General features: G+C 36.2%; 1 protein-coding gene across 1 annotated transcript in view; it reads right to left on the bottom strand.

The window, feature by feature from the left end:
- The window catches only part of TMTC2 (transmembrane O-mannosyltransferase targeting cadherins 2), a 518935-nt gene that overhangs the window by 135773 nt on the left and 356077 nt on the right, over nt 1–27085 (bottom strand). The window contains 1 exon segment of the mRNA XM_072655497.1: nt 24078–24199. Coding sequence (XP_072511598.1) covers nt 24078–24199 — 122 coding nt within the window.

Here is a 27085-nt window from a genome sequence, read left to right as displayed (position 1 = left end):
GCCATGCTTTTATCCTGTCTCAGACATTATCAGCTACATGACATTGGGGGCAAGATTGTTAACATCTCTCTCCTTCAATTTTCTCATCTGCAGAATAGAGAATGATCTCTACCTTGAAGTATTATATAAACGCCAACTGTTATTATGAAGACTACAGTCGCACATATTTTTGTGGGAAATGTGAGGCACTTCATGTGTTCCCCAAATAGGTCAATACACAAGTTGGGGAGCTGAGAGTTACCTTAGAAATCTAAATTGGCTTACAATTTTTCTCTTAAAATGTGTGTCAATTGGGCATTTCCTTGTAGCCACGGAAAAGTCTTGAACATTCACAAAATCATTTGATCCCAAACTATTTGGCATCTGTACAGAAAAGAATCCTGGTGGAAGTTTGACACAGGGCCATCTCAGGCTTATAATGTACTGGAAATGACACTCGCATTGTGCGGAAGTCAAGTACAGTGATGATAACCAGGAAAGTACTATTCAATGGTTTTCGAAAAAGGGAGGGGCCTTAGAGGACAGCTGGCATGCAGCTGTGCCACAACAGAGAGCAAGATGTTATTGAGTACCATAAAAGGCGGCAGACACGATGAGAAGGCAAGATTGAGGCCTCCATGTGTTCTTGGCAGAGGGCCACAAAACTTGACTCCAGATGTATTTGATAGAGGAAAGAGCCAGATGTAAATAATTCACAAACTGTACACAATATATGCAACGTCCCTTTATTTGTTGGCTTTTTAGGGGGGATGGGGGTGGACCTATGATTTCATAGTTGTGAGGATTTCCCACTGTGGAAAATCACTCCACCAGTACAGATCAGCAACTCAAAAATAATTTACAGAACTACAGATGAGTTGAAAATCACCTAAGGTACTGTTAAAGTGACGTGCCTTTGGTCACACAGTATGTGTCCAATACAGGACTTGAAGCCAGGTACACCCAGCACAAACACCATGCTTCCTCTCCCATTTGCTTTTATTCGATGAAAAAAGACAAGCCACTCCTTTGAGTAAGCTGTTAAATTACATAGCACTGGCCTGAAACTAGGCTCTAGTCCAGGTTTTAGCTAGCTATATGAGGTAGGGAACACATTTAACATTCTTGAACCTCATCTTCCTCACCTATAAAGTGACGGTGCTGGATGAGTTTATCTCTAAGATCATCTCTTACTCTAGAATTCAATAACACTAAGATCTGTCTAAACAAAACAAAAAGATACAGATCTAAATGAAGACTCAGTAATCATATTGGCAAATAGGTTGATCAAGTGTCATATCTGGAGCCTTTGTAAGTTTAAATCCAGCCTTAGACACTTACCAGTTGTATGACCCTTAGCAAATCACTTAACCCTATTTGCCTCAGTTTCTTCATTTGTAAAAATGGCTGGAGAAAGAAATGGCAAACCATTGCAGCATCTTTGCCAAGAAAATCTCAAAAGGGGTCAGAAAGAGTCAGATGCAAATGAAACAGGTGAATAACAATGATAACAAACAATGATGACATTACGAATGAATGTGCAAAATATCGGGTTTAGAAGGAGGAATTAGAAACAATCCCTGCTCTGAAGAAGCTCACATTTTAATGCAGGAGACATCACCTTGTAATGAACGGATCTGTAATGTCAAAAACTAGAAACTCAATTACCAAGGAGGTATTAGTGAAAATTAGAGGAGAAATAGATAAATTGGTAGGAAAAAAAAGCATACCACTGAAAAGATAAGGAATACAAATTGGACCCTTGATTCCATTGATAGAAGGAACTCCCAGGTAAAGAGACTTCCTCTTTCTAAGGCATGTCAGTATCTTCTCTCTAGAACTTGCTAAGAGCACGGAGAGCTTAAGTGAAGTGCCCAGGTTCACACTGTTGTTATGTCAGAGGTGAGACATTTGAGGCTTGTTCTTTATCCACTAAGTCACACTGCCTTTCTATAGAAGTGACAGATAAAACTAAGAGCTTTCTGTTTGAAAACATAAATAATATGGGTAGATTTTTGGCTAACTCAATTTAAAAATAGGAAGGAGAATCAAAATAATAAAAATTGGCAAATTGGCAAGAAAGATCAGTCTTGGAGACTATCAATTAGAGGATTTTTCAAGTACATCTCAAAATGTCTAATAAAAATTCTGTTGCCAGTATATGAGAGGAATTGAGAGAATCTTTGTGAATTTGGGGGGAGGAAGGAAGAGCAAAGTCATTTCAAATTTAGTCTCAGATACATACTAGCTGTGTGACTCTAGGCAAGTCATTTAACAACTGGTTGCCTCGGTTTCCTTAAATGTAGAACGGAGATAATAGCAGCACCTAACCCACAATGTTAATGTGAGGTTGAAATTAGATATTTGTAAAGCACCCAGCACAGGGAATGGCACAGTAGGCACTATATAAATGCTTATTCCTTTTCCTTCCCTCACCTTTCCCCATTTAATTAGAAATTCCATGGTTTCTATAAAGGCCACCATGGAAGAAGGAAATAACTAGTGCTTAAATCCCAGAATCCAGCCAAGCAGTAAAGAGATTAGTGGTTTATAGATAAGTTCCAAGACAAAAAGCATGGATTTATTTCAATTTATTCACCACACTGTATGTGCAGAGCACTGTGTTAGGGATAAAAATTCAGTTCAACTCAACAAGCTTTTCTTCTGTTTCAGTAAGCCATAATCCCCACCTTCTTGGACCTTATCATTCCCATGACGGCAATGGAAAACGCTGCATGATAAATACATACAAGTACTATGGGACGTCTAATGGGGGGAGATTGCTACAGATTGGGTTTCAAGGAATAGGGAACAATTAAATTTGTCTTTCAAGTATTTGATTGAATTCACCACACAGAAGTGGAGGGGGGAAGATAGGGAATAATATGAGCAAAGGGTTGGAGATGAGAAATTATGGGGTGTGTATGGAAAAGAGTGATTTAAGTTTGGCTGAAGCAGAGATGGCATGAAATGAAGTGCTATGAGATATGACTGGAAATTCAAGATTGGATTATCTAGGGCTTTGAATGCCAGAACAAGTCATGTGAATCTTCTTCTACAGGAAACAGGATATCATTAAAGGCCTTTAATCAAAGGAATGGTAGGACAAGATCTATGCACAAAGCAGATAAATTTGGCAGTGACAGGAAAAATGGACTCGAGTAAAAGAATAAACACTAGAAGACTTATAGAGATATGCAGAGAACAAACATTTATTAAGTACCTACTATGTACCAGGCACTTTACAAATATTATCTCACTTGATCCTCACAACCCTGATAGATAGGTATATCATGGTCACTATTTTACAGAAAAGCTTAAATGGCTTGATCTGGGTAACGCAGCTAGTAATGGCCATTGCAGTAATCCAACTATCCTCTATGAAGACTTGTAGATGACTAAAGAAGTGGTGAAGTAGGTACACAGGATCATAGAATCATAGATCTGGAGATGAAAGGGACCTTGGAGGCCATCTACTTGAACCCCCTTGTTTTTAAGATGAAGAAATTGGAGCATAGGGAAGTTAAGTGACTTTCCAAAGGCCATGAAAGTACTAAGCCATCAGAAGAAGAATTACTCCGATTCCACGTACTCTGGCTCCAAAGTCAGATCTTTTTTTATTTTTCATTGTACTGTACTGCCTGGAAAAAGATCACAACATCAGAAGGGCCTCAAAGTCCTACTGATTCAACCCATATCTGAATGGGAATCTCCTCAAAAATCACCCTGCCATTCAAGCTTCTAATCGAACCTCCATTTGAAGACTTAACATTAACAGGTTCCCTATCTCTCCTGAGGCATCCCTTTCCATATTTCTACAGATTTAATTGTCAGGAAGTTTTTCCTTATATCAAATCTAAATTTGACCCTTTGGAGTGTCCATCTGTTTCTCCCAGTTCTGCCTTCTGAGACAAGAACAAGACAAATTCATTTTTCCATATGATAGACCTTCAAATACTTAAAGATAGTTATCACGTTCTTCTGCTTTCCTCCCACCTCCTCTTACCTCCTCCTCTATAAAGATCCCTTCTCCTTTTCACATATGGAATAATCAGTTTTGGCACAAATAAACAAAATTTGGTAAAACACTGAATACTGGAATGAAGATGGAAGAATTGTACATAAGACCAAAGTTCTGAGCACAGGAAATCGATGCCTCAAACAAAAATAATAATGTCAAAAGAAAGAAAATGGATCTTGGAGAGGAAAGAAAGAAAATGAACTTTGTTTTGGAAGAACCTGATTAGAAAGCAAGCTCTTGAGGACAGGAACTGTTCTGTTTGGCTTTTTGTCTTTATATTCTCAGCATGGTGCGTAGGATAATGAATATGGTGCAAATGTCTCTATGTCTATATGTACAAAGATATCTCCAAATAGATCTCTAACAAAGCTAAAGCTAATATGTATCAATAGATATATCTCTAGATATAGATATGCACACACACACTTGTTTATGTGTATGTGTGTGTATGAGAGGGGTGAGAGGAGAAAAAGGTGCAGGAGAGAGAGAGAGAGAGAGGGAGAGAAAGAGAGAGAGAGAGAGAGAGAGAGAGAGAGAGAGAGAGAGAGAGAGAGAGAGAGAGAGAGAGAGAGGAAGAGAGAGATTGAGAGAGATTATGAAGTTTATACTTTATATGCATATATAAGCATATGAACTATATCACTTATAAATAAAAAATAATTAGTAATTATATCTCACCTTTCCATGTCCCCAACTGCTAGCACCTTTCCTCTGAGATTACCTTTACCTTGCCCTGAATATATGTTAGATGTACATAGCTGTTTGCATATCGTCTTCTCCATTACAGTGTATTCTCCTGGAGGGCAAGGACTGTCCTTATGTCTCTATTGTATCCTCTTGGATGAGAAGCTCTTTAGTAAGCCTTTAGTAAGTGGTTAATAAATGCCTGTTGAACTGACCAAATTGAACTGGTATATCACTGGCTCACAGGCTGTAGAACGAGAAGGAACCTTAGAGATCATGGTATGGCTCTGTTATCTCACCAATAAAGAAACAGAAGTCCACAGAGGTTAAGTGACTTATCCAAGGTCAGAAAGATAAAATGTCAGAGCTGGGATTTGGACTTGGGTTCCATAACACCAAGTTTGGTGTTCTGTCTACTGCACCATGCTGTCTCTCACCTAATATTTGTAGATAAAAGAAAATTCTAGACCTCACTACAACATCCTACTATCACTTCCTCTCAAGTTTATCTTTGTAATCAAACATTTTCATTGCCAAGTAGATGAAAAGAGCTGATATAAAGCTTGCAGCAATCCTGGCAGTCATGGCATAACGTAAAAGTAGTCATTTGTGGTACAATATGTCTCCCTGCCTCTTCCTTCTTCTGGAGAAACTAGTATAGACTGTAAAAAAATACGATCCTTCACAGTTAGAAGTGCTATAAGCCCACAGGCATTTGTTGGGGATAATTAAGTTTTAACTAATATTCTCTACTCACCTAAAATATATTTTCTCGACATTGTTTGTCATTTCATAACACATCTCCTACATCTGATTTAATTCTATCACTCCACATAATATATGCAGTTACCAGTATCTGCAAAATTAAAACAATCACTAGTTGGATATACTTTTTTAAAAGTGAGGGGAAGGAGAGGGAAGAATTTGTTTCAAAATATCTCTAGAACCAGACACATACATATGAACATATATGTGTGTGAGAGACAGAGGAAAGTTTGTACTTCATATACTTCACTTCTATAAGCATGGAAACTATGTCACCTATAAATTAAAAAATAACAGATAATTGTATCTCATCTGTTTGGGTCCCCCCCAATGGCTAATATTTTCCTTCTGAGATTAACTTTACTTTGCCCTGATTATAGCTTTTAAAATATATTATGTTTTCTATTGAATAAGACATTTATGTTTTAAAATATCACAGTTTCTTTTTTAAAAAGAACTTTCTTTACAAAAAAAACAGAGCCACTGTACTGAGCTATCTCTATTTAGATTCGAATTAAAAAAAATTTAGCAAGTCTAATAGTCTGAAGGAGTGTATATTGAAGACATGGAAAAAATTTCTCTACTGTGTAATTGTTTGGTGCTAACATCAACAAATAGACCTGTAGTTTGCAAACGATGATTTGGTGGCAACCAGCTCATGATGCATGTACTTGTCGGAATCAGGGTATTTTACAATTAAACTTATCAAATTTCTGTCTTCTGTCAAGCACCAGATTTTTTTTTTCAGTCCCATACCATGAATACTGATTTCCTAAGATATACAAACAAAGAAAAGGCTATTATAAATAGAGAGGCTAGGCAAAACTCTTTCACTTTCTCTTCCAGAGACAAACATGATTCTTGGGTAGTGTCCATAAGGTTACAGGTCCTTATTAAAAAAAAAGGAAAGGAAAATTATACAGTGAGACAAAAGGGCACATCGTGGCACCTTACCAGTACGGTGACTTTATATATAAAAATGCATATGACAAGCTTATTGCAGCAGAAGTTTCCCAGTTTTGAACAGTCAAGTGTGCAGTTGATACACACACACACACGCACACATATGCATGCTTTGGTACCACTAAGATACAAAACAAACACATGCTGTCTCTCCAATACTCACAGAAAATGTGTTATTTTGTAGGAAAATATGCTGTGTTTGCGTTTCTCAAGGAAGAAATAAAATATTTAAGAATTCCCTGGTTATGGAGAACAGAAAGTTTCAACATCTTGGGTTCCAGATAAACAATTTATTACTAGTGCAACTCAGAACTAACTTCACAGAAGATTGCTTGACCTCAGGAAGAAGAATATAAGAATATATTCGTGGTAACCAAAGAGCATGCCTTAAAAATCAGCTTCGTAAAATATTGTCTTGGCATGTCATTGCTTAGTTGACAATGGAGTTGGCAGGCTTAGTTGAGATATCTAAAGTACTGTACACTGAATCAGTTCTATACATTGAACTGACATCCCCAGTCTTAACAAACCTTTTATCCAAACATATAAGAGTAAGGCAGTTATTTTTTAAGGAATCATAAGACAGTTTTTTGGCTTTTCATAATGGATTTGTAAAGCATTTTGTAAGGAAGTTTATGTCCTTCCCCTTAGTTTCTTTAAAACTCAGAATCCAACAATATGTGGCTTACAAGAATATAGCACTAATTGGAGAGTTCTTATCAATATTTATGCAAGCGAATTATATATAAATTGTAATATGTATAACATTTGTTAACATGAAGATATCAATTTAAAAATAATTTACAGGATTATTTTAATATATCTATATAGAGAACCACAGGCCTCATAATTATGCAATTGTGCTTTATCCCAATAGACACTTGTTATGAAGTTTTCAGACTGTTTCAAAGAAACTGAAACATCTGGAAACCATAAAGTTTATAGGAGGAGGAAAGAGGAAAAGAACTTTGGTGATCAAACTAGAGTTTTAACTGATATCAGTTAAAAGAAACTTGGGAATTTTTCATGATCATGGAGAAGATTTTTATTTTTAAAATGGGAGAGGACATTTAAGTATCCTTCCCTCTCTCCTGACACACACTCCTGACAATTTCTACAGGGGCCATCTTCACACCAAATCACTGATATGATCTGCCAAATATAGTCTGAGTATTTATCATATCTCAAATTGCTTCCAATCTGATGAAACTGAGATTGAAAATTATATTTAAGTGTCTCTAAATACATCAAAGACTACATAGATGCTTATTTGTATGTGTGTATATTTAATACTTAGAAACAACAGCATATATGGTAATAACCTGTAACATCATGTTTCTACAAAATCCAAAATAACTCTCAGTCACCATGTCATGAAAAAGGTACAATAATATAATCCACAGGATGTAGTTACTTTGAGCACAGATACTACTAACACTGTCTCATACATGTCTGACACATATGTTTGTTCAATGTTAAATGAAAAAACAAAAATTAATTTAAAAAAGCCTACCCTATTCTAAGTGTAGTTTTTTCAAATCTTTTATGGTTCCAGGCTCTACCATTATATATTACTAGAAAGGGATTAAAGTTTTGAAGGGAGGTAAGGTTGTTCTTTAAAAGTGGATTCTTAATTTTAAAACATTGTCTTAATACATCCTTAACCTTACTTAGGCACTTTCTAGGGAAATAGAGGGATGCATGAGTCATGTTTACCCAATAAGAGTACTGATGTTGCTAGAATAGTGTTGAGAGCAGGTTTGGTGTCCAGTATCCATTGGTTTCTCCCCTATTCCCTCATACCAGCACCAATGAGAGAGGTGTTAGCACAAAATCCAACCAGAAGGTTAAGATGGGGATAAATCCAGGATGTGGTAGGCCTAGCTTTGTGGACCTGCAACTTCTGAGAGTTTCTTGGACAGCAAGGAGAAGAAATCAGTCAATACTTAAAGAAATTAATTCAGGCTAGTCCTTGGAAAGACAAATAGTAAAGCTGAAATTCAAATGCTTTGGCCACTTAATGAGAAGATGGGACTCATTGGAAGAGACCTTGATGTCGGGAAGACTTGATGACAAAAGTAGAAGGGGATGGCAGAGGATGAGATGGATACATAATGCTATGAAAGTAATGAACATAAGCTTGGACAGACTTCAGGAAATAGTGGAGGACAGAAGGGCCTGGCATGCTATGGTCCACAGGGTCACAAAAAAATTGGACATAACTGAATTGACTGGGTGCTAGAGTGGTTAGCTCTTCTCTTTTCCAACTCCTTTTATAGATGAAGAAACTGAGGCAAACAGGGTTAAATGACTGGCCTAGCATCACATAGCTAGTAAGGGTCTAAGGCCAGGTTTGAACTCAGGAAGATGAGTCTTAACTCCAGGCCTGGCAATCTATCCACTCTGCCATCTTGGTATTACATCTCTACTACATGATAGCTTTTCTTAAATCTTTAGTTTAAAATGTATAAAATACTTTTACCCTTCATGGAAAACACTGCATACTAATATTTTGACCAAAATCATACATTTTCATACAGAGCTAATCCCTCAGGTAAAATGCACAAGCATTCAGTTAATTCCCATACCAGGTAGTTTTGTTCCTAACTACCTCACAATAGATATTATTGTATTTAATGAAGTGTGAGTTATTATCTGTGCTCCGTTACCCCTGCCAACCTAATACAAATTTACTAGCTCCTTATGTAGTCCTCAAAGTTCCTTTGACTGAGTGACAATAGAAATGCTGCCATGACGATCAGTGAACAACAGGTCACCAGACACCCATTTTTCTGTCCTGCTGCCAAAGAAAGGAAAAGATACATTGCATTTTCATGTTTTTCTGATGTTTTTTCTTTTCATTTTCAACAATTCTGTTTCACTCTGGTCATTCTCAGCTTATCCACTAGAACTCATACTCCTGCCCCTTGAACCTTGGGTTCTGATAACGTAACTCTCCTTATTCAAGTATTATAATGTTTACTTTGCTAGGAACCCAACTGCCATGCCACTTTCTGGCTCTTTCCAAACCATATTGGAACCCATGCACCCTCTTCTCCTCACTCCACTTTCCCTAGAAATTTATCCTTTGTTGTTGATGTTAACCTCCATTGGACTATAAGCTCCCTGAGGACAAGGACTGTCCTCTGGGGACCAAATGAGATGATTTTTTTGTAAAGCAGTTGGTACTAGCCACTTGATCATATTCTGTTTCCTTCCCTTCCTTTCCCTTATTATTTGATTATATTTGTATATCCAGTGAGTTGCACAATGCTTGGCACATGGTAATTTCCAAACTATGCATTTTCATCTATTTATTGAATAATGGTCTACATTTTTTTTACATTTTTATGTACAGTTTCCAATTTCATCCCAGAGCAAGAAACCAAAGGGTTTTAAAAAGTAGGCTGCTTTTATAACTCACAAGAATGTTTTTCCCTTTTTGTGACTTCCAAAAGTTTACTTTATTAAATAAGACCTCATTTCAGTGTTCCCCATTTTTTTACCAAGAAATAGAGAATCATATTTACAAAAGTGATGATGATGAGGAGGAGGAGCATTTTGATGGCACTACATGTTTGCAAAGAGCTTTATAATTATTATTTCATTCTCCCATAGGTACTGTTATTATCCCTATCTTAACAGATGACAGGAAAATAGAGGTTAAGTGACTTGCCTGGCTAGCAAGTTATCTGAAACCAGATTTGAATTAATATTCCAAACTCCATGTCTAACACTGTCCACTATGTCACCCAGCTGGAAAGGATATTCGCTGTGTAGTGAGAGGATCTGCATTTAAATCTCACTTTCCATATTTACTGCTTCTGTCATCATGAGCAAGTCACTTAACCTCCCTACTTCTCAGTATTCTTATCTGTAAAATGCGGATATTGGAAAAGATGGCTTTAGTTCTATGATCTTTTCTTCTCTGTTTCAACCAGTCCTAATCTTTTCCCCTTTTCTCCATTATTATCTTTATAAAAGACTCACTTTTGACCTTGAACAATCTATCATTTTGATTGTTCTTATATTTTATTACTATTGATTACACTGAATTATTCATCTATTTGAACTTCTTATTCTTGAGTCCATTTCCCAATCTAGAATGACCCTTTCCACTCCCTCCATCTCCTCCCACTGAAATTCTTTCCATCCTTTAACACCCATCCGAAATGGTACTTCTTCTTTAAAGGCTACTTTCTCTATTCATTAAATGGTTGCATCTCACTCAAAGTGAGAATGTGATAGGACCTTAACCTGAAAGGGCCAGGGTCTCACATTGTATCTTGGGCCATCCTCAGCCATCCTGACGAATATCAGGCCACTGGACCCAGATGGCACAGGAGAAGAAAGTGAGGTTGGTAGTCTGGCACAGCCCTTCCTCACTCAAATCAAAGTCAGCTGCAAGTCATGTCATCATCTTCATGTCATGGTCCTCTTTGAGAATGAAGGACAAACACAACCTGTGAGTGAGTAGCAGCTCCTCTCCTCTCCTCCTCCTCCTCCTTCTCCTCCTCCTTGTGTTACACCCCCCAAAACTGCCTTTTTTCCTTTGGGTTTACTGGCTACATTTCTTGCTCAAAGATCAAGCCTCAAATACAATTCACCCTGGAGCTCGTAAACTGGACAACAAGTCCCCATCTACCTGGTTGGTTGTTGTCCTTCACTCTCGAAGAGGACCAAAATGACATCACCAGGATAAAGTGAAATTTCAGTGTGTCCGACTGAGGCTGATCAGACCAATACAAGCTAGGAATGCTCTACCACAGATTGGGCACACATAGTCCATGTGAATATTTGGGGTGGATACTCCAAATTTGCGCATCCTATATTTGCTTTGTGCTGTCTCAATTCTACTTTGCTCATAGAGCACAGTAGCCTTTCTGATGCAGGCACACCATGCTGAGCAGTCCTGTGCCAGTGTCTCCCATGTTGCACAGTCAAATCCAAAGTTCTTGAGAGTATTCTTGTATCACTTCTTCTGACCACCATGTGATCACCTATCCCATGTGAGTTCTCCATAAAGAGTATATTTTGCATTTCAACAATGTGGCCAGCCCATTGGAGTTGTGCTCTCTGAAGCATAGTTTGAATTCTTGGCAGTTCAGCTTGAGCAAGAACTTCAGTGTCTGGTACTTTATCCTGCCAGGTGATGCTCAGAAGCTTCCTAAGACAGTTCAAGTGGAAGTGATTCAGTTTCCTGGCATGGCGCTGGTCGACTGTCCATGTTTCACAGGCATACAACAATGACTCAGTTGGCTCAGTAGACCTTCAGTTTGGTAATCAGTCTAATACTTCTCTCCCAAACTTTTCCTCTGAGCCTCTCAGACACTGAGCTAGCTCTGACAATGCGTGCATCAACATCATTGTCAATGCTACATCCCCGGAAAGTACACTACCAAGGTAAGTGAACTTATCCACAGCATTCCAAACTTCTCCATTTGTTGTATCTGATGATTCCATGTATGGATGGTGTGGTGGTGGCTTATGAAGCACCTGTGTTTTTTGGTGTTAATTATTAGGCCAAAATTAGCACAAGCAGCAGATAAGTGATCCATACTTTGTTGCATCTCAGCTTCAGAGGCTGCATTGAGTGCACAATCCTCTGCAAACAGAAAATCGTGCACCAGCACTCCCTCCACTTTGGTCTTGGCTTGTAACTTTTCAAATTGAAGAATTTACCATCAGTACAGTAGTTGACCTTGATGCCATGTTCATTCTCATTGAAAGTATTTGACAAAATGGCTGAAAACATCATCCTAAAAAGCATGGGAGGAAGCCCCCACCCATCCAGCACAGAGTGGATTTAAATACTACATAGGAATTGCTTCTCTTTTTCCCAGGAACCCTGAGGGTCTTCTCCTCTCAGTTTCATTTTTTTTTTTTTTTTGATTAAAGGGGTCACCCTTTGAGCGACTACATAGAGAAGTCTATTCATTGGATGGCTGTATATCACTCAAAGTGAGAATGCTATAAGACCTTAGCCTGAAAGGGCCAAGGTCTCACATTGCATCCTGGGCCATGTCCAGTCATCCTGATGAACATCAGGCCACTAGACCCAGATGGCTCAGGAGAAGAAAGTGAGGCTGGTGACTTTGCACAACCCTCCCTCACTCAAATCCAAGTCAACAGCAATCATGTCATCATCTTCACGTCATGATCTTCTTTGAGATCAAAGGACGACAATAACTTTATTAAGAAATGTTACTTCCCTCCTCAGAATTCTCAAAGTATTTAGTACTGCTCTTGAGCAACTAGCATGCTGCATTTTTGCATTTTTATATCAATGTCTAAAATGTGTTAATACACATTTTATATAATGTGTATTAACTATGAGTAGTTAATACACATTAGTTGGATGGAAAAAAATGAATGGAAATTAATATTACTGGAATACATGATCCATGAGGATAGCAAGCATCACTGTCTTTGTCTCTTTCAACAGTATCAACAGGTATAACTACAATTCTTGAAATCACGATAATATCAGAGTTGAAAAGGGAGTCTGAGGTAATCCAGGAAAATTAGTTGCTGAATAGGAGTCCCCAAAACAATATCTCAAAATGGCTAGCGATCCAGGTGGATAACTTGTGTTTTAGATGAAATTATACCTCAGAACAGACATACTACAGAAGGGGTAAATTAGAGAGGAGTACAACTCATTATACTGAACACCTTCAATTATTAAGACATTTTAATTTATGGCAAACAATGTCTACCACTCTGCAGCTTCTACCCATGGCTTCCATTACAGCCTTGCCCTCTGGGATCTGGCAAATAAAGTCTAAACTTTCCTTTGACCACATAATAATCATTAAAATGCTTTAAGAGAGCAATCCTATTTTCCTAAGGCTTTTCTCCTCCAGATGAATGTCGCTTATCCATCAGCCAGATTTCAGAAGACAGAAGCTCCAGACTTACTAACCATCTTGATCACTTTCTTACGTACACATTCCAGTGTGTATATTTCTATTTTGAAATATGGAATACAGACTCAAACACAAACATTTTGGTTGTTTTCTTAACAAGGAAGATACAGAAGGACTATCATCTCTCTTTTTTCAGACATTTATCGCAAGACAATTAACACAAGATAATATAACATAATAAAATTATATTTATGTATATGTATGCACATATATCTTTCTCTTTGCATTACCTTCATTTCCTAATATATCCCTGTCCTCACAAATCCATTGTTCATGTGTACAATTTCTATACCCATAGTCCCCTACCTATCCAAAGAAGGGAAGCAAGGATGCGATACCCTTATTAATACAATGTGCTATTTTTTTAGCTTTTATGAATTCACATCATGCTATTATCTCATACTGAGTTTGAAGATTAATATAACTTTCTATTGATCCCCACAACAACTTACAAGGAAGATATTAAGATACTCCTCTTATAGGTGACAGAACTGCAGATGAGAGAAGTTAAACTCCTTGGCCAAGGCCACATAGTGCATGAAGCATTAAAAGAATTCAGAACATCTTGACTTGAAGTCCAGCATTTTTTTTTTCTTTTTTTATTTATTTAGTATTTCTCTTCTCCCCAATTACATATAAAGAAGTGCAGCATACTATCAACTACTCCACCTATCAATGACAATTTAATTGAGTCAGATAATGTAAATCTATAGCACACTCGCTACCTTCTCATGATTTTGTGATTTTCTCTATCAGCCAGAAGCAAGGCTAATGAAGCCTGATGTTGGGAATTGTTGAGGACTGAGTTTGTAGGGTGGCAATAGAAAAACAGTAAGCAACTCCAGAGCAGAAGAGATCATATCTTTGAAATATCTGACTATGAATGGAAGGAATGAATATATTGAATAAATACAAATATTAAATTGGGTATAATGTGATTTTATATAATTTTAAATTTTCTTTATCCCTTCCTTGACCCAACAGACTATAAGGTTTTTGAAGGAAGCACTCCATTTATGAAATTTACATCAATGCCATAGGCAGGAATGTAAATGTTTAATTTTCTTTAGTAATGACATTACCACCATTATCTACATCAATCTGTAAGGCCCTATAATTTTACAATCAATTACATATTAAAATCTATTTAAAGGTAAAAAAAAAGAATGAATTGTTTTACTGCTCTGTAATTTACAACTTCTGGAGTATGTCTGTTCTGAGGTATAATTTCATCTAAAGCACAAAAAACAGTTCTATACATAGGCACGGAACAAAATGAGTTGAAGTAATTTAATATTCAAATAATCATCATTATTTCAAGAGTTAGAAACATCAAACATAACACCATGCCCTCTGTGATTACAATATATTTATGGAGAAGTGATAAAAATATATTTTTTCCCTGTAGAGTGTATAGTAGTTAATGTGCTCTATTAAAATTGTGCTTGAAAATAGCTAATGGGAAAGCAGAATTACTTTCTATTATTGCTATTTGGAGACTACAAAACACATGGGCATTTCCCATCAGATCCTTTCAATTCAGATATTTTTAAAGATAAAGAACCCTAAGGAAAACTGAATTTTTATAGTGTGAGAGATGTGAACATTCAACAAAATATAGGTCAAGGATTCTTCAGAAAAAGTTAAGGAAAAAATTGGTATTATAGACTTTTTTGTCAGTCTCATGATGACTATGAGTTGCTTCTCAGAATAATATTTTTAAATAACTGAAAAATGCTAAATTTCAGTTAGAGGTTAGTGGAAATGAAATCTATCCCACAATCCCCTTGTGGAAGAAGGGGGTAGGCAGGGAGACCCACGAACCCTTCTGATCAATGCGTCTGCTTCCGATGAGAGAAGAAGGTCATGTGTAAGAGAGAGGAATAAATCATAAGGGAGAGAACGTTACACATTCGTAGGGGTAATATTCCTTAGGTTGGGGGCATTTCTGGCATCCTTCAAACCATATTCTGCAGAGGTGACTCCCACTTCATGTGTGAGACAACTTTATGTGTTTTATTTTTGTATCCTTATCACTTAGCATGGTACCGGTATATAGTAAACAATTAAATAGTACTTGTAGATTGATTGATGCAATATTTTTTCAGATTGAGTCCGATTCATTGCCTTTCATACTTGAGCCTAGAGTATCAGAAACTCACAGAAGAAAACTTCTGTGGGTTTACCTAGAAGGATGGAGAGCAGGGCAAGAGTGACTCCCCTTCACCTACATGGAACTGAAACAGGCTTCTGCAAGTTGGATTTACTCTCCTAAATTTCAAAGGGTTATTCTTTCAAAAAGGAGGCTGATTTTGTAGTATAGGAGAAGAAGCTTTGATTCTGGAAACAGGCTGTGGGCTCAAACTCTACTTCTGTTACCTACCATCTGTGTGACCTTGGCCAAGTCACATAAACTTCATGGGTCTCAATTTCCTCATTGGTAAAATGAGAGGGTGGGACAAGATCGTCTCTGAGATCTATTGCAGCTTTAGATCTATAATCCTATCATCTCCACCCATCAGAAACAAAGTAAGAGGCCTTACCTTGGTTCTCTGCAACTTTTGTAAGCACCTTTGTAAAACATGCCAGAAAGTTTCATGGTAAAAATATAGCCTTCCGGTCAGTATTTTTCTACTCAAAGTGAACAATGTCTGCTTCAAACAGACCTTTGTCCCCTTCACAGGGCATGTTGATCTAACCTATGAAAGGGAAAATTGAGTAGGCTCTATTTCGTAAAATATATTTAAGCCCTTCTCATAAAATTCTGGTTATTGCAATCAACGGTCATGCTTACATATCCTGTATTAGGTGACATTACAGAAAGTCGTTTGATGGAATGGTTGTCACCTAACTTTAGCCAAATACCTCATGTCAAATGTCAAACCAGACCAAATTGTCCTACTTAGGTGAAAATTCTTTTTTGTGATTCTGTCTTCTCCCCAAAAGTATTGTTCATACAATGCAAACTGAATTACAGTATATGCTCAAGGCTACACCTGATCCTGCCACTTTTGACAAAGAGCCTCAATTATACCTTAGAAATGAGAGACCTGCAATTTGAAAGGCTTTTACAAGAATTATGCTTTCCTTTGTGAGGGAGAAATAAATTTCCGAAGCAAGCCTGGCACTCAGGTGCTCTGGCTCCAGCCCAATGTTTTACTAGTTGACTAAGGTAAATGTGGATGTCACTTTCACATAGGCCTTTTTCTAAAGGATTTTTTCTAAGATCTGGATATTCTGAAGTCTAAAGAGAGCATAGTAGACCAAAGTAATGGTACAGAATTATCTTTTCTGAAAAAGAGCAAAGAGACAGATACAATACTACAAATTTAAATACATACAAGTCAACTGGCCATTTTCTAGTGAATGCAACCATAGCTACTTGAATTCTTGAAAAATTAGGCATTTGCTCTGTCCCTTCTCTAATTTGAATATTTACATAAACTAGGCATTGTTCCTTTCAGAACTGTTCCATCGACATTTATTATTTTTTTATAAAATCTTGTATTATATATAAAAAAACTTAATTATGTTAAATTGGACATGGTGTGTGTGTGTGTGTGTGTGTGTGTGTGTGTGCTTTAAAAAATGTCAGTAAGACCGATGTATGCATGGAATTCAATTTGTACATGTACATATTCACATACTTTGCAACACTTCAAAACAAAAAGCTAAATATTCATTTAAATAACAAGCTAAATTTAAAAGAAACATGAAAGAAAGAAGAGGGAGATAAATAAGGAATGGACAAGAGAGTTTTGTAAGGTTTTTATAAGGGTACAGAAGAATTGCCTCATATATATTTATGTTAAGGAACAACAGGATGGCTGTGACTATTAGGTCCATTCACTGCAGGGAATGGGGAAAAAATGTTGTGTTAACAAATAAGATTTAAGGAAAGAAAGGATCTTAATGAAAATCGAAATCAGTCAAATGTGAAATAGGTTGCCCTAGGAGATAGTGATTTCTTCCCCTCGAAGTCTTCAAGCAAAGGCCAGATGGTCATTGTATGTTGGCCTACATATATTAAGAAGGAGGCTGTTGTTCAGGTATGGGTGAGATGAGATGGCCTCTGAAATTCTTTACACTTTTAAGATTCTCTGATTCTGTGCCCTGCAACTTTGGTCCTCATACTATCTTGGGCTGGGGAGGTCTGGGCACCAGATGCATCACTGGGAACATAAAGAAAGATGATGGAAATCTGGGGGCAGTAGGGAGGGGAAAGCAAGGTGTGAAAATGTTTGTAGGTGAATAGATCTTTGAACTCATCCTTAGGGCTATAGAAATGCAAATGCAAATGCAAATGTAAATCCCACAGGAATTTGTGGCTTCCTGTCAAAATTCCACTGCTGAAAATCACACCAAATTATCTAACTAAATCCAAATAAATGCCTCAATTTAAAAAGTTATTTTTTAAAGCATGTATCTTATAAAAACTCTTTGTGCCTCCTAGATTGCAAAATAAAACAGTTCAAGCTTTCGCTCTTTTTTATAATTTGTGGGTCTCAATTCTACTTTTCATGGTGATGATTTGGTAGTTAGAGAATGGTGCCTTTTTATACCAGACATAAATCTTTTAAGTTTTTCTTTGTCTGATTCACTGTCAAAGAAACCAACTAAGTAAAAATTAAAATAAATGTATATTTTAAAAGTTTCAAGTGTATTAAAACTATCTTCATGCTTTGATACATCTTATGACATTAAGAGAATGTATTGCCCCCCAGATTTAAAGGAATTCACATTATTTTGAACTCAATTTTGAAGTCTATTCAGTGAATCAGAAATTATAAAGTCTTGGAAGGACATTGGAAGTAATCTTATCTAGTTTCTCACTTATCAAAGTAAGAGCTCTATGATAGATGGATGTAGCTATTAGTAATAGGAAGAAGATGAGGAAAAAAAGTTAATGATCACGGGCACTAATTTAGAAGATGAGTTGGATAAGATTGACAGTGTCATCAGCACCCATAGGTTCGATGGTAGATATGGTTAGGACTGCCTAGCCACCATCTAAATCCAGTTACAAGAATCACTAGGTCAGAATGAGTTCAGAATGAGGTCATTCCCAAGTCAAGTTATTTTGAGGGTAATTTGTATGGTTCATAGACTCAATCCATGATTACTAAATGGAGTTGAGTGACCTCTGAGTCATTTTGGACTCATTTTCATAGTATAGTACCCCAGTGGGGACATACCTATTTGAAGGGGCCATTCTGGAGTATTCCTACTGAGAGATCCTCTATGCTGCAGGTACATTGAAGACTTTCTCTTGAAATAGCTACTTAGAGCTTGTATTTTACAAGTATCATGATTTCATGGTCAGATATCAACTCCAACAAAACAAAATAATAGAAATACAAGCCAGAAGTCCCAGAATTTCAGAATTGCAAAAGACCTTATACACCATATCTAACCTGCATATGAAAAAAAAAAAAATCCCTCTACAAGATGTCACATAAAGTTTGCAAGAAGAGTTCCATGGAAAGGAAACTAGTTCCATTCAGAGACAGCCCATTTCTCTTTCGGATTGCTCTAAATATTAGAAAAAGAGTTTTGATTTTCCCCTCTGAATTTGATTTACCGCTACAACTTCCAGCCCTGTCAAGCAAATCAAAGGAAATCGAATTCTTTTTTAAAGAAAAGTTTCCACATGACAGTTTTATAAACACTTGAAAACTCTTATTGTGCCCTCCTAAGTCTTTCATTCTCTAAGATAAAGGTTCCTAGCTTTTTAATCAAATTTTGCTTTGTTCTCAACTCTTTGCTCCTTGTCTCTTCTTGTCCCTCTTCTCCAATCTCTTTTCCACATAGCATCTAAAATTATATTGCTATTATTGTACTATAAGAAATGACAAGCAGGAGGATTTCAGAAAAACCTGGAAAGATTTACATGAACTGATACAAGAAGCAGAACCAGAAGAACTTGTTACTGCAGTTATATTGTATGAGGAATAATGGCTTAGCTATTTTTAGCAATACAATGATCCAAGATCATCCCAAAGTACTCATGATGAAAAATGTTATCCACCTCCAAAGAAAGAACTGATATCTGAATACAGGCTGAAGCATACAAATTTTTCACTTCCTTCCTTCCTTCCTTCCTTCCTTCCTTCCTTCCTTCCTTCCTTCCTTCCTTCCTTGCTCTTTCTTTTTTTCAAGTTTTCTTGCAACAAATGACTAAAATGGAACTGTTTTGCATGATTGCATATGTATAACCTATATCAGGTTGCTTATCATCTCAAGGAAGGAGTAGGGAAAAGGGGGAGGGCACAGAATTTGGAATTCAAAATTAAAAAAAAAAGAATTAATGTTAAATTTGTTTTTACATGTAATTGAGGAAAAATAAAATATTATTAAACATTTAAAAAAGAAGTTATATTCCTAAAGCAGAAACTTGACCATTTCAGTCTCTATTCAAGTAGTTCTAATGACTTCTTCTTTCCTCTTGTTAAAAGGCAAACTTTTATTCAAATTTAAAGCCTTTCACCCTATGACTCCAATCTACCTTTCCAGGCTTACTGCATCATGCTTACCTTTATATCATCCATATTTTAGACAGATTGATTACTCCTGGCTCACAATATTCCATGTCCTGCATCTAGACCTGGGATGCAATCCCTCTTTGTCTCTGTCTCATAGACTCCCTGGCTTCCTGCTAAACTAAATTCACTGACATCTTCTATAGCCTGTTATTCTTTTTCCCTCGGGTACCAGTGCCTTCTTTCCTAGAAACTACTTTGCTTGGACTTTGTATATATTTTATATTATTTAAGTCTCTCTATTATTTCCCCAGATAGTATATAAGCTCTCTTCAATCCAGAACAGGTTTCTTTTTGTACATATACATGTACAGATATATATATATATATATATATATATATATGTATATATATATATATATATATATATATATATAGGAAGCTGGTTAAATGCTCCTCTTTATTAGTCAAAATAAAAGGTTTTTTTTTTCTGTATCAAGAATCATTGTTAGAAATTCATCTCCTTTCTCCAATACATCATCCAAATTCTGTAAACAAGCTAAGAGGCAATTAGAACTTTTACAAGTAATTTATGTCAGCATTAATTATATTGGGCTATAAAAATGGTTTAAAAAAATGGTCTAAGTAATTTGACTAGGGTAAAGAAATAATGTATTTTTTTTTTTAATGGTAAAGAGAGAATGTGCAAAAATGATGACCCATGGTGTTGGGAGGCATTACAGAACCACTCATATGTACTACAAAGGCAACTAGTGATAAAGTAAATAGAGCACTGTCCCCCAGGGTCAGAACGATCAGAGTTCAAATGCAGCTTCAGACACTTAGTACCTATGTGATCCTGGGCAAGTCACTTAACCTCGGTTTATATCAGTTTCCTCAACTGTAAGATGGGATTAATAGTATCAACTACTTTAGAGGGTGTTGAGAGTATCAAATGAGAAAATAACCACAAAAGGTTTTGGTATAGTGCCTTGCATACTTACTAAATGCTTATTCTTTTTTTTCCCGTTCTCATAAAATGGAAAAATATATCCCCTTGCCCTCCATCTCTACCTCCTCTAGCAACATATGCACCATTTTGAATTTATGGCACCAACCTTAGATAACAAAATTCACAAGAAGAAGAAAACAACAGCTTTTGGTAGAGAAATTCAAACTCAAGCCATGGTTAGTGTTTTCATTGACCTTCATATCAGAATGAATGTCGGCTTATATATTCAGGTATATCTGTATTCCAAGAAGAAGATAAACCCTGGGACATAAACCTACCCTATGGGACTATACAATATATCAAAGTACAATGGGACAGAGCTTTATGACTATGACCTCTCCCAATATACATTTTCTATTTAAATTGGTTTCCATAGGGTTGAGTCACCATAATTATTTTATGTGTACTCTAGGCACAGAAATCCCCACATCACATCTCCTTGACAAATACAGGGGTTCCATGATATTTTGGAAAGGTATAAGAATATGAAAGAACTTTTTTTTAAATGTCATAAGGATTATAATTAAGATAAATCTTTTAGGCAAAATCAGAATAGTTTTAAAATTGCTAAACATATTAAAATAAAAAATATATTCAGCTTACTTCCATTAATTGAGCTTTGGATAAATCAATAACCTAAATGTAATGAAAATAAATGTATTTTATATGAAAGCATTATTTCTCAAATTGGACTTATTTGAAATGATGAATTCCTGAGTTAGAAATTAGGCCATTCATTTCTGAGCTCAGGATCTGCTGTCACCTTGATGATCCTGAGTAAGTCAAGCATTCATTCACTTTGGGCCTCAATTTCCTCAACTAGAAACTGATTACATGAACTCTAAGGAGCCTTTCAATTATAACATTATATTTCGTTTTAATTTGATTTTAAGATATAATTCTGACATGATATCCTGAATTGATGTAATCATACTCAGAATAAGTTAATACAGTTGTAGCCACTCTTACATATAGTTATTTCTCTCATCCTTAATGAAAACTAGGTTGTGGTAAGCACCACCAGAATTAAAAACACCAGTCTCCACTCCAACTAAAATTGCGCCTTCTGCTGAGACTAATAGCCAATTGTCTTTACGCTGTTTTACATTTAAAGTATTCGGAAGTCAAAATGTGTGGCATTTTTCACTTTGCCAATCCTAAGCTGATTCAGTGGCATATCATAAAGTCAAGAAATCCAAAATGAGACCAAGGAGTCCTTGGGGATCAAAGAATTTGCCAATTCTCATAATTTAGAAAGAAATCTGTTAAAGATGGTTGTGGGATTTTCACACTGTGAATCAAAACCATCACATAATAAGGTTTATATTTCATCTAATCAGCAACTTGGAAACTATAAAAAGAGTCCTTAAGTAGCACTGAGGGGAAAAAATTAAAATTTGGATTGTAATATGCAAAGCCCTTCCTTCCCCTACATATGTTCCAGTAAAATAAAGCTTCTGAGTCTCATAAAGAATTCCTCCTGAAAAAAAAAAACAAAAACCTAAAGAAGTCTTTCCAAATTATGTCTTAGATGCAGGAAACATAAAATAAAAAACCTGAAGAAGAGAAATGAAGACCCTTGGGAATCCTATGTCCAGAATATTTGTCAAAATTGAGGCATTTTGCAAATGACATGTGTGTGAATGCTCTCTATTTTCTCTAGATAACCTTTTTTTTTTTCTCTACTGGGTATTACGAAAAAAATGGATTTGAAAACCTACAATATGCCTTTTGAGAGAGATTAGCAGACAGCACTTATCAATCCAATTGAAAATGTAAAAATTCCACTTTAATCTACATTCAACTTCAACATTTCTACACTGGCAAGACTCCCATGTACTCAACTTCAGATCTGAAGCTGTCTGCATCATCCTTATGAAACTGAACTCATTGGGGATTTCACAAGGCATAATAATAAATAAATAATGATGATGGTGTTGATGACCATGAAAACAGTAACACTTTTGTGAAGGCTGAAACTAGACAAAATCTTGGGTACTCTGAAAGGTAAAATGCTATCATACTTAGCCCTAAGACTTGAAACAAATATATTTGTTTCTGTTGGTCAATTCACTAATGATTAATTATTTCAGAGTCTGAAATGACCCCAAATATTCACAGATGTCATAAAATCATAGCAGGCAATTTGAAATAGTGACAAGAGCAACGAGATTGCTAGGTGCAGTAGATAGAATGCTGGACCTACAATCAGAAACACTTGAGTTTAAATCTAAGCTCAAATATATACTAACTGCGTTACCCTGGGCAAATCATTTATTTGCCTCAGTTTCCTTAACTATAAAATGGGGACAATAGCCTGCCTCACAGGGTTGTTGTAAAGATCAAATGAGATAATATTGATAAAGTGCTTTGCATAGTGCCTGCACTTCTCAGGCTCTATTAAAAATGTTTTTTCCTTTCCCTTCTCCCTCCAAAGATAATAGCTTGTACCCTCACACATTCACCCACGGGTGTTGAGATGGCTATCCTCCTTAAAGGCTCAGCTCATGTGTCTCCTCTTTCCCAAAGCTCTTCCCTAATGCTCTGCAAATCTTAAAATGCTGTATGATTATTGCTCATTAGGGATCATCTCTCATATCCTAAACCCTTGTATACAGTAGGTACTTCATTAATATCTTCTAAGTTAAATTGTTGAATAGCAAGAATTCATTGCAAACCTGACCAAAAGAGATAATTAATTTAGAACATGACACAGCACAAAAGTAAAATATATGCAAAGCTCAGACAATTTTCGATGACATTTCAAGCAATGCTTGCCTTTAAAATTTCATCTTTATGTAAATGCTACTGCTGAAATTATTCAACATATTCAATACATAAGCTGAATTCTTTCCCCCATGGTTCCATTGAGCTTCTTCAACGGTAAAATCCTTTCAATGTGCTGACAGACAATAAAACATGTGCTTTAAATCTATAGTCCCACTCCGCTCTCCCTAACCCCACTCTGGGGCAATTTCAGAGGTTGCTCTGAACTCTCTATACATGCATGCTGGGTTCCTCTTATAATTCATGGTGTGTATCTGTAAAACAGCTGTGGTTGTGGTAGATACTAAACCCATCCTGAAAGGTCTATGTAATGAAAAAATCTGCCAACACTCACAATGGTATCCTAGAACCATAAGTACCCAGCCCAGACAAGAAGGGGGAAGGTCATTCTGGATTCCTAAATACATACTCATGCTTAGAGTTCCAGTGTCTGCCTAATGGGGATGTTGGATACTCACTGTTAAGGCCAAGAGTTTCCCATAGGTGAGATGAGCAGGGATGTGGTCAGTCTTGGATCTCAGTGATTCCACATACCAATGTTCTGCCTCTGGAAGCTTGCTCAGCCTTAGGTATGCTTCACCTGGAAAGAGATATACTATGAGTCACAAGATACTCATAATCTTACCACTTAAAAGTCTATTCCCAGTAATTTGGAAGAGCTAGGGGGAAACATTCACTCAACATGTATCCATTGATTACCTGTGAAATTATAAACTATTTTGCCTGGCATCAAGGGGGATAAAAAAAGTTAAGATGGACTCCAAGCTAGGACAAGGCACTTGAGTATCCATAGCTTAAAAATGGCACCCTCCCTGTTAGGTTCTTATAGACATTATATATATTAACTGGAAACACATAAGAAACAGAAAAGGCAAAAGAAAAGGAAGGAGAACATTATGTAATTATACTGAGCCAGTTTGGCCCCACTTAAGAATCAAGAAAATGTGATTTTTCAGAGTTGAGGAAACAGGAGAATGAAGAATCAAATAGCTATCAATGGGTTGATTAGCTGTGATGGAGAGACAGAGACAGAGACAGAGAGAGTTTGTGTGTATCTTTGATAGCTCTCTGGTGAGGGGAGAGAAAATATATTTGGGAATGGAGATGATGTTAAAAAAAAAAGATCAGTAAGTATTCATTAAGTACCTTTTATGGACCAGGTATAATGTTAGTCAATGGTGACAACAACAACTAATACTAATTATAGCATTGTAAGGTTCATAAAATACTTTGTGAATGTTAATATTATGCGGTTGTGATAACAAAGAAGTCTAAAGAGGCTTAGACTCAACAAGCAAACATTTGATCTTGGTCTCATGAGGAATGGAAATCCAGGGTAATACCAGTTAAACATGAAAGTTTGTTTATGAAATGCTATGGAACAGGGTGAGGAATATTACCTCAAAAAAGAATGAAATCATTGCAAAGGAAAATAAGATTGCTGAAAGTATGGAGAGAGACCAAAATTGTCATTTCCCTTCTATTTGTAAATCTGTATGTCTGTGTGTGTGTGTTCCTCTGACTCACAGTCAGCTCTCCGACCACTGAACTGATACTAGACATAATTTATACACTGGGGTTAGAGAAAGAGAGATACTTTCCATTCATTCTGAATTCTTACTTTTAATTAGTGAAGTCACTTATGATCAATTCTATAAAATCAATTCTAGGTGTCATAATGCAACATAACAGCTACAACTGTCCACAATACTAGACTTGCTACATATATCAAAATTTGTTGCTGTCTTTTAACTTTTTAAGTTTGACATTCTAAAGCATATCTACAAGTATACCACCACTGAGACTCTAGTTGAAACAGGATTTTGAGGTTATTACTGTCAAACAGTCTCCTTTTAGAGAAAGAGAACCAAAGACCCAGAGAGGAGAATTGAGTTGAGCAAAGTGAAGCAGGAATAGTAAAGCAAACTTTTCTGACTCCTGATATTAATTTTGGGTCCTTTTTAGGACATCCCATTGACTAGCTATGATTTAGATTTTTATGATTTTATACCATATTTCAACTTCTTATTTACTTTTTCAAAAATCAAAAAAGTATTTTGTTCAATGCTACCAGTATTGTATATAAGTGTGGGTGTATCTGAAGATGAACAGAAAAATAGATTGGATTCTCAAAATTATATTAAATTAATATAGTTAATATTTAATAATTTTAATTATTTATATTTATATATAAATATATTAATATTTATAAGTTATTTAATAATATTATATATATTTTATATATAAAGATAGTGATAATTTAAATAAATAATAATATTAAAGAAAATAAAAAGAAAACAATCAACTGATCTCACTATGTTCTTTTCCCTAAAAACACAAATCCATCATAACATAACATCATATGATATTGTCACTGATATGTCACTGGCACTTTCAGGTATTAGCTTTCCTAGTCATTTTTGCTATCTGCTACTACCTGGCCCATTTCCTAGAGCTATGTGTGTAACTCATTAATTAGCAGTACACCTAAGACACAAAAACCTGAAAGGTTGGATAATAGGTCTTGTCAAACATGAGAAAATTAACAAATTCAAACCCATCTTTGATCTCTTATCTCAAAACAACTCAGAAAGAAATCTGTGTAACCTAATGTAGTGTTTCAAGGATTTTTTTTTAATATCTAAGAGATAGAAAATGTGATGTAAAGGAAAAAAAAGTTGAATCTGGAATTAGGAGAGATTTTGTTCAAATCTACTACTAGCTGTAAAGGAAAAGTCATTTAACCTCTCTGAGACTACCTAATTAACCCATTCATTTCCAGAATTTCTACCCTGGAGACCCACTGTTTTGATTAGTGAATATCTGACCTGACCCACTATTTCAGGTAGGCCCCTGTCATGCTTCCCTTCTTAATTTCACTTCTTACCCCTTGTATTTCCAACAGCTTCCTCAGAAACCTCAAATATCATGCCTCTTTTCTACGCTTTACTGGATGTTATTCAGTCATTTTTCAGTTGTGTCTGACTCTTTGTGAAGTCTTTTGGGATTTTCTTGGTCATTTCCTTATTATTTACAGATAAGGAAACTGAGGCAAACAGGGTTTCTGCTTGGCATCATACAGCTAGTAAGTGTCTGAGGACAGATTTGAGCTCATATCTTCCTGGCTCCAGGTTTGGCATTCTATCCATGGTGCCACCTAGGTGTTGTTCATTACTGGAGCCATGATCAAATCAATACTGGCATTATTCTTGGAAGGGCCACATCAATCTTGTGGCCCAGCTTATCACCTTTGTACCTTTCCAGACTAAAGTTCCCTCCATGGTAATAACTCCTCTATGTGTATTTTCTCCCCCCTGAAATGGATGATCCCTTGGGAATATGACTGTTGTTGCATTTATATTTGTATGGACTGAGAAAATATTTTCTTTTTTTACATTTGTAGAGGGGTTTGGTACAAGGGTAGAGCACCTCTGATGTTGTCCCTTCATGTAGAAAGCTCTTAGCA

Source organism: Notamacropus eugenii, chromosome 3, assembly GCF_028372415.1.
Source record: "Notamacropus eugenii isolate mMacEug1 chromosome 3, mMacEug1.pri_v2, whole genome shotgun sequence".
NCBI classification, from domain to species: Eukaryota; Metazoa; Chordata; class Mammalia; order Diprotodontia; family Macropodidae; genus Notamacropus; species Notamacropus eugenii.
Note: the sequence above shows the minus strand (reverse complement) of the source record. Positions and strands in the feature narration are given on the sequence as shown.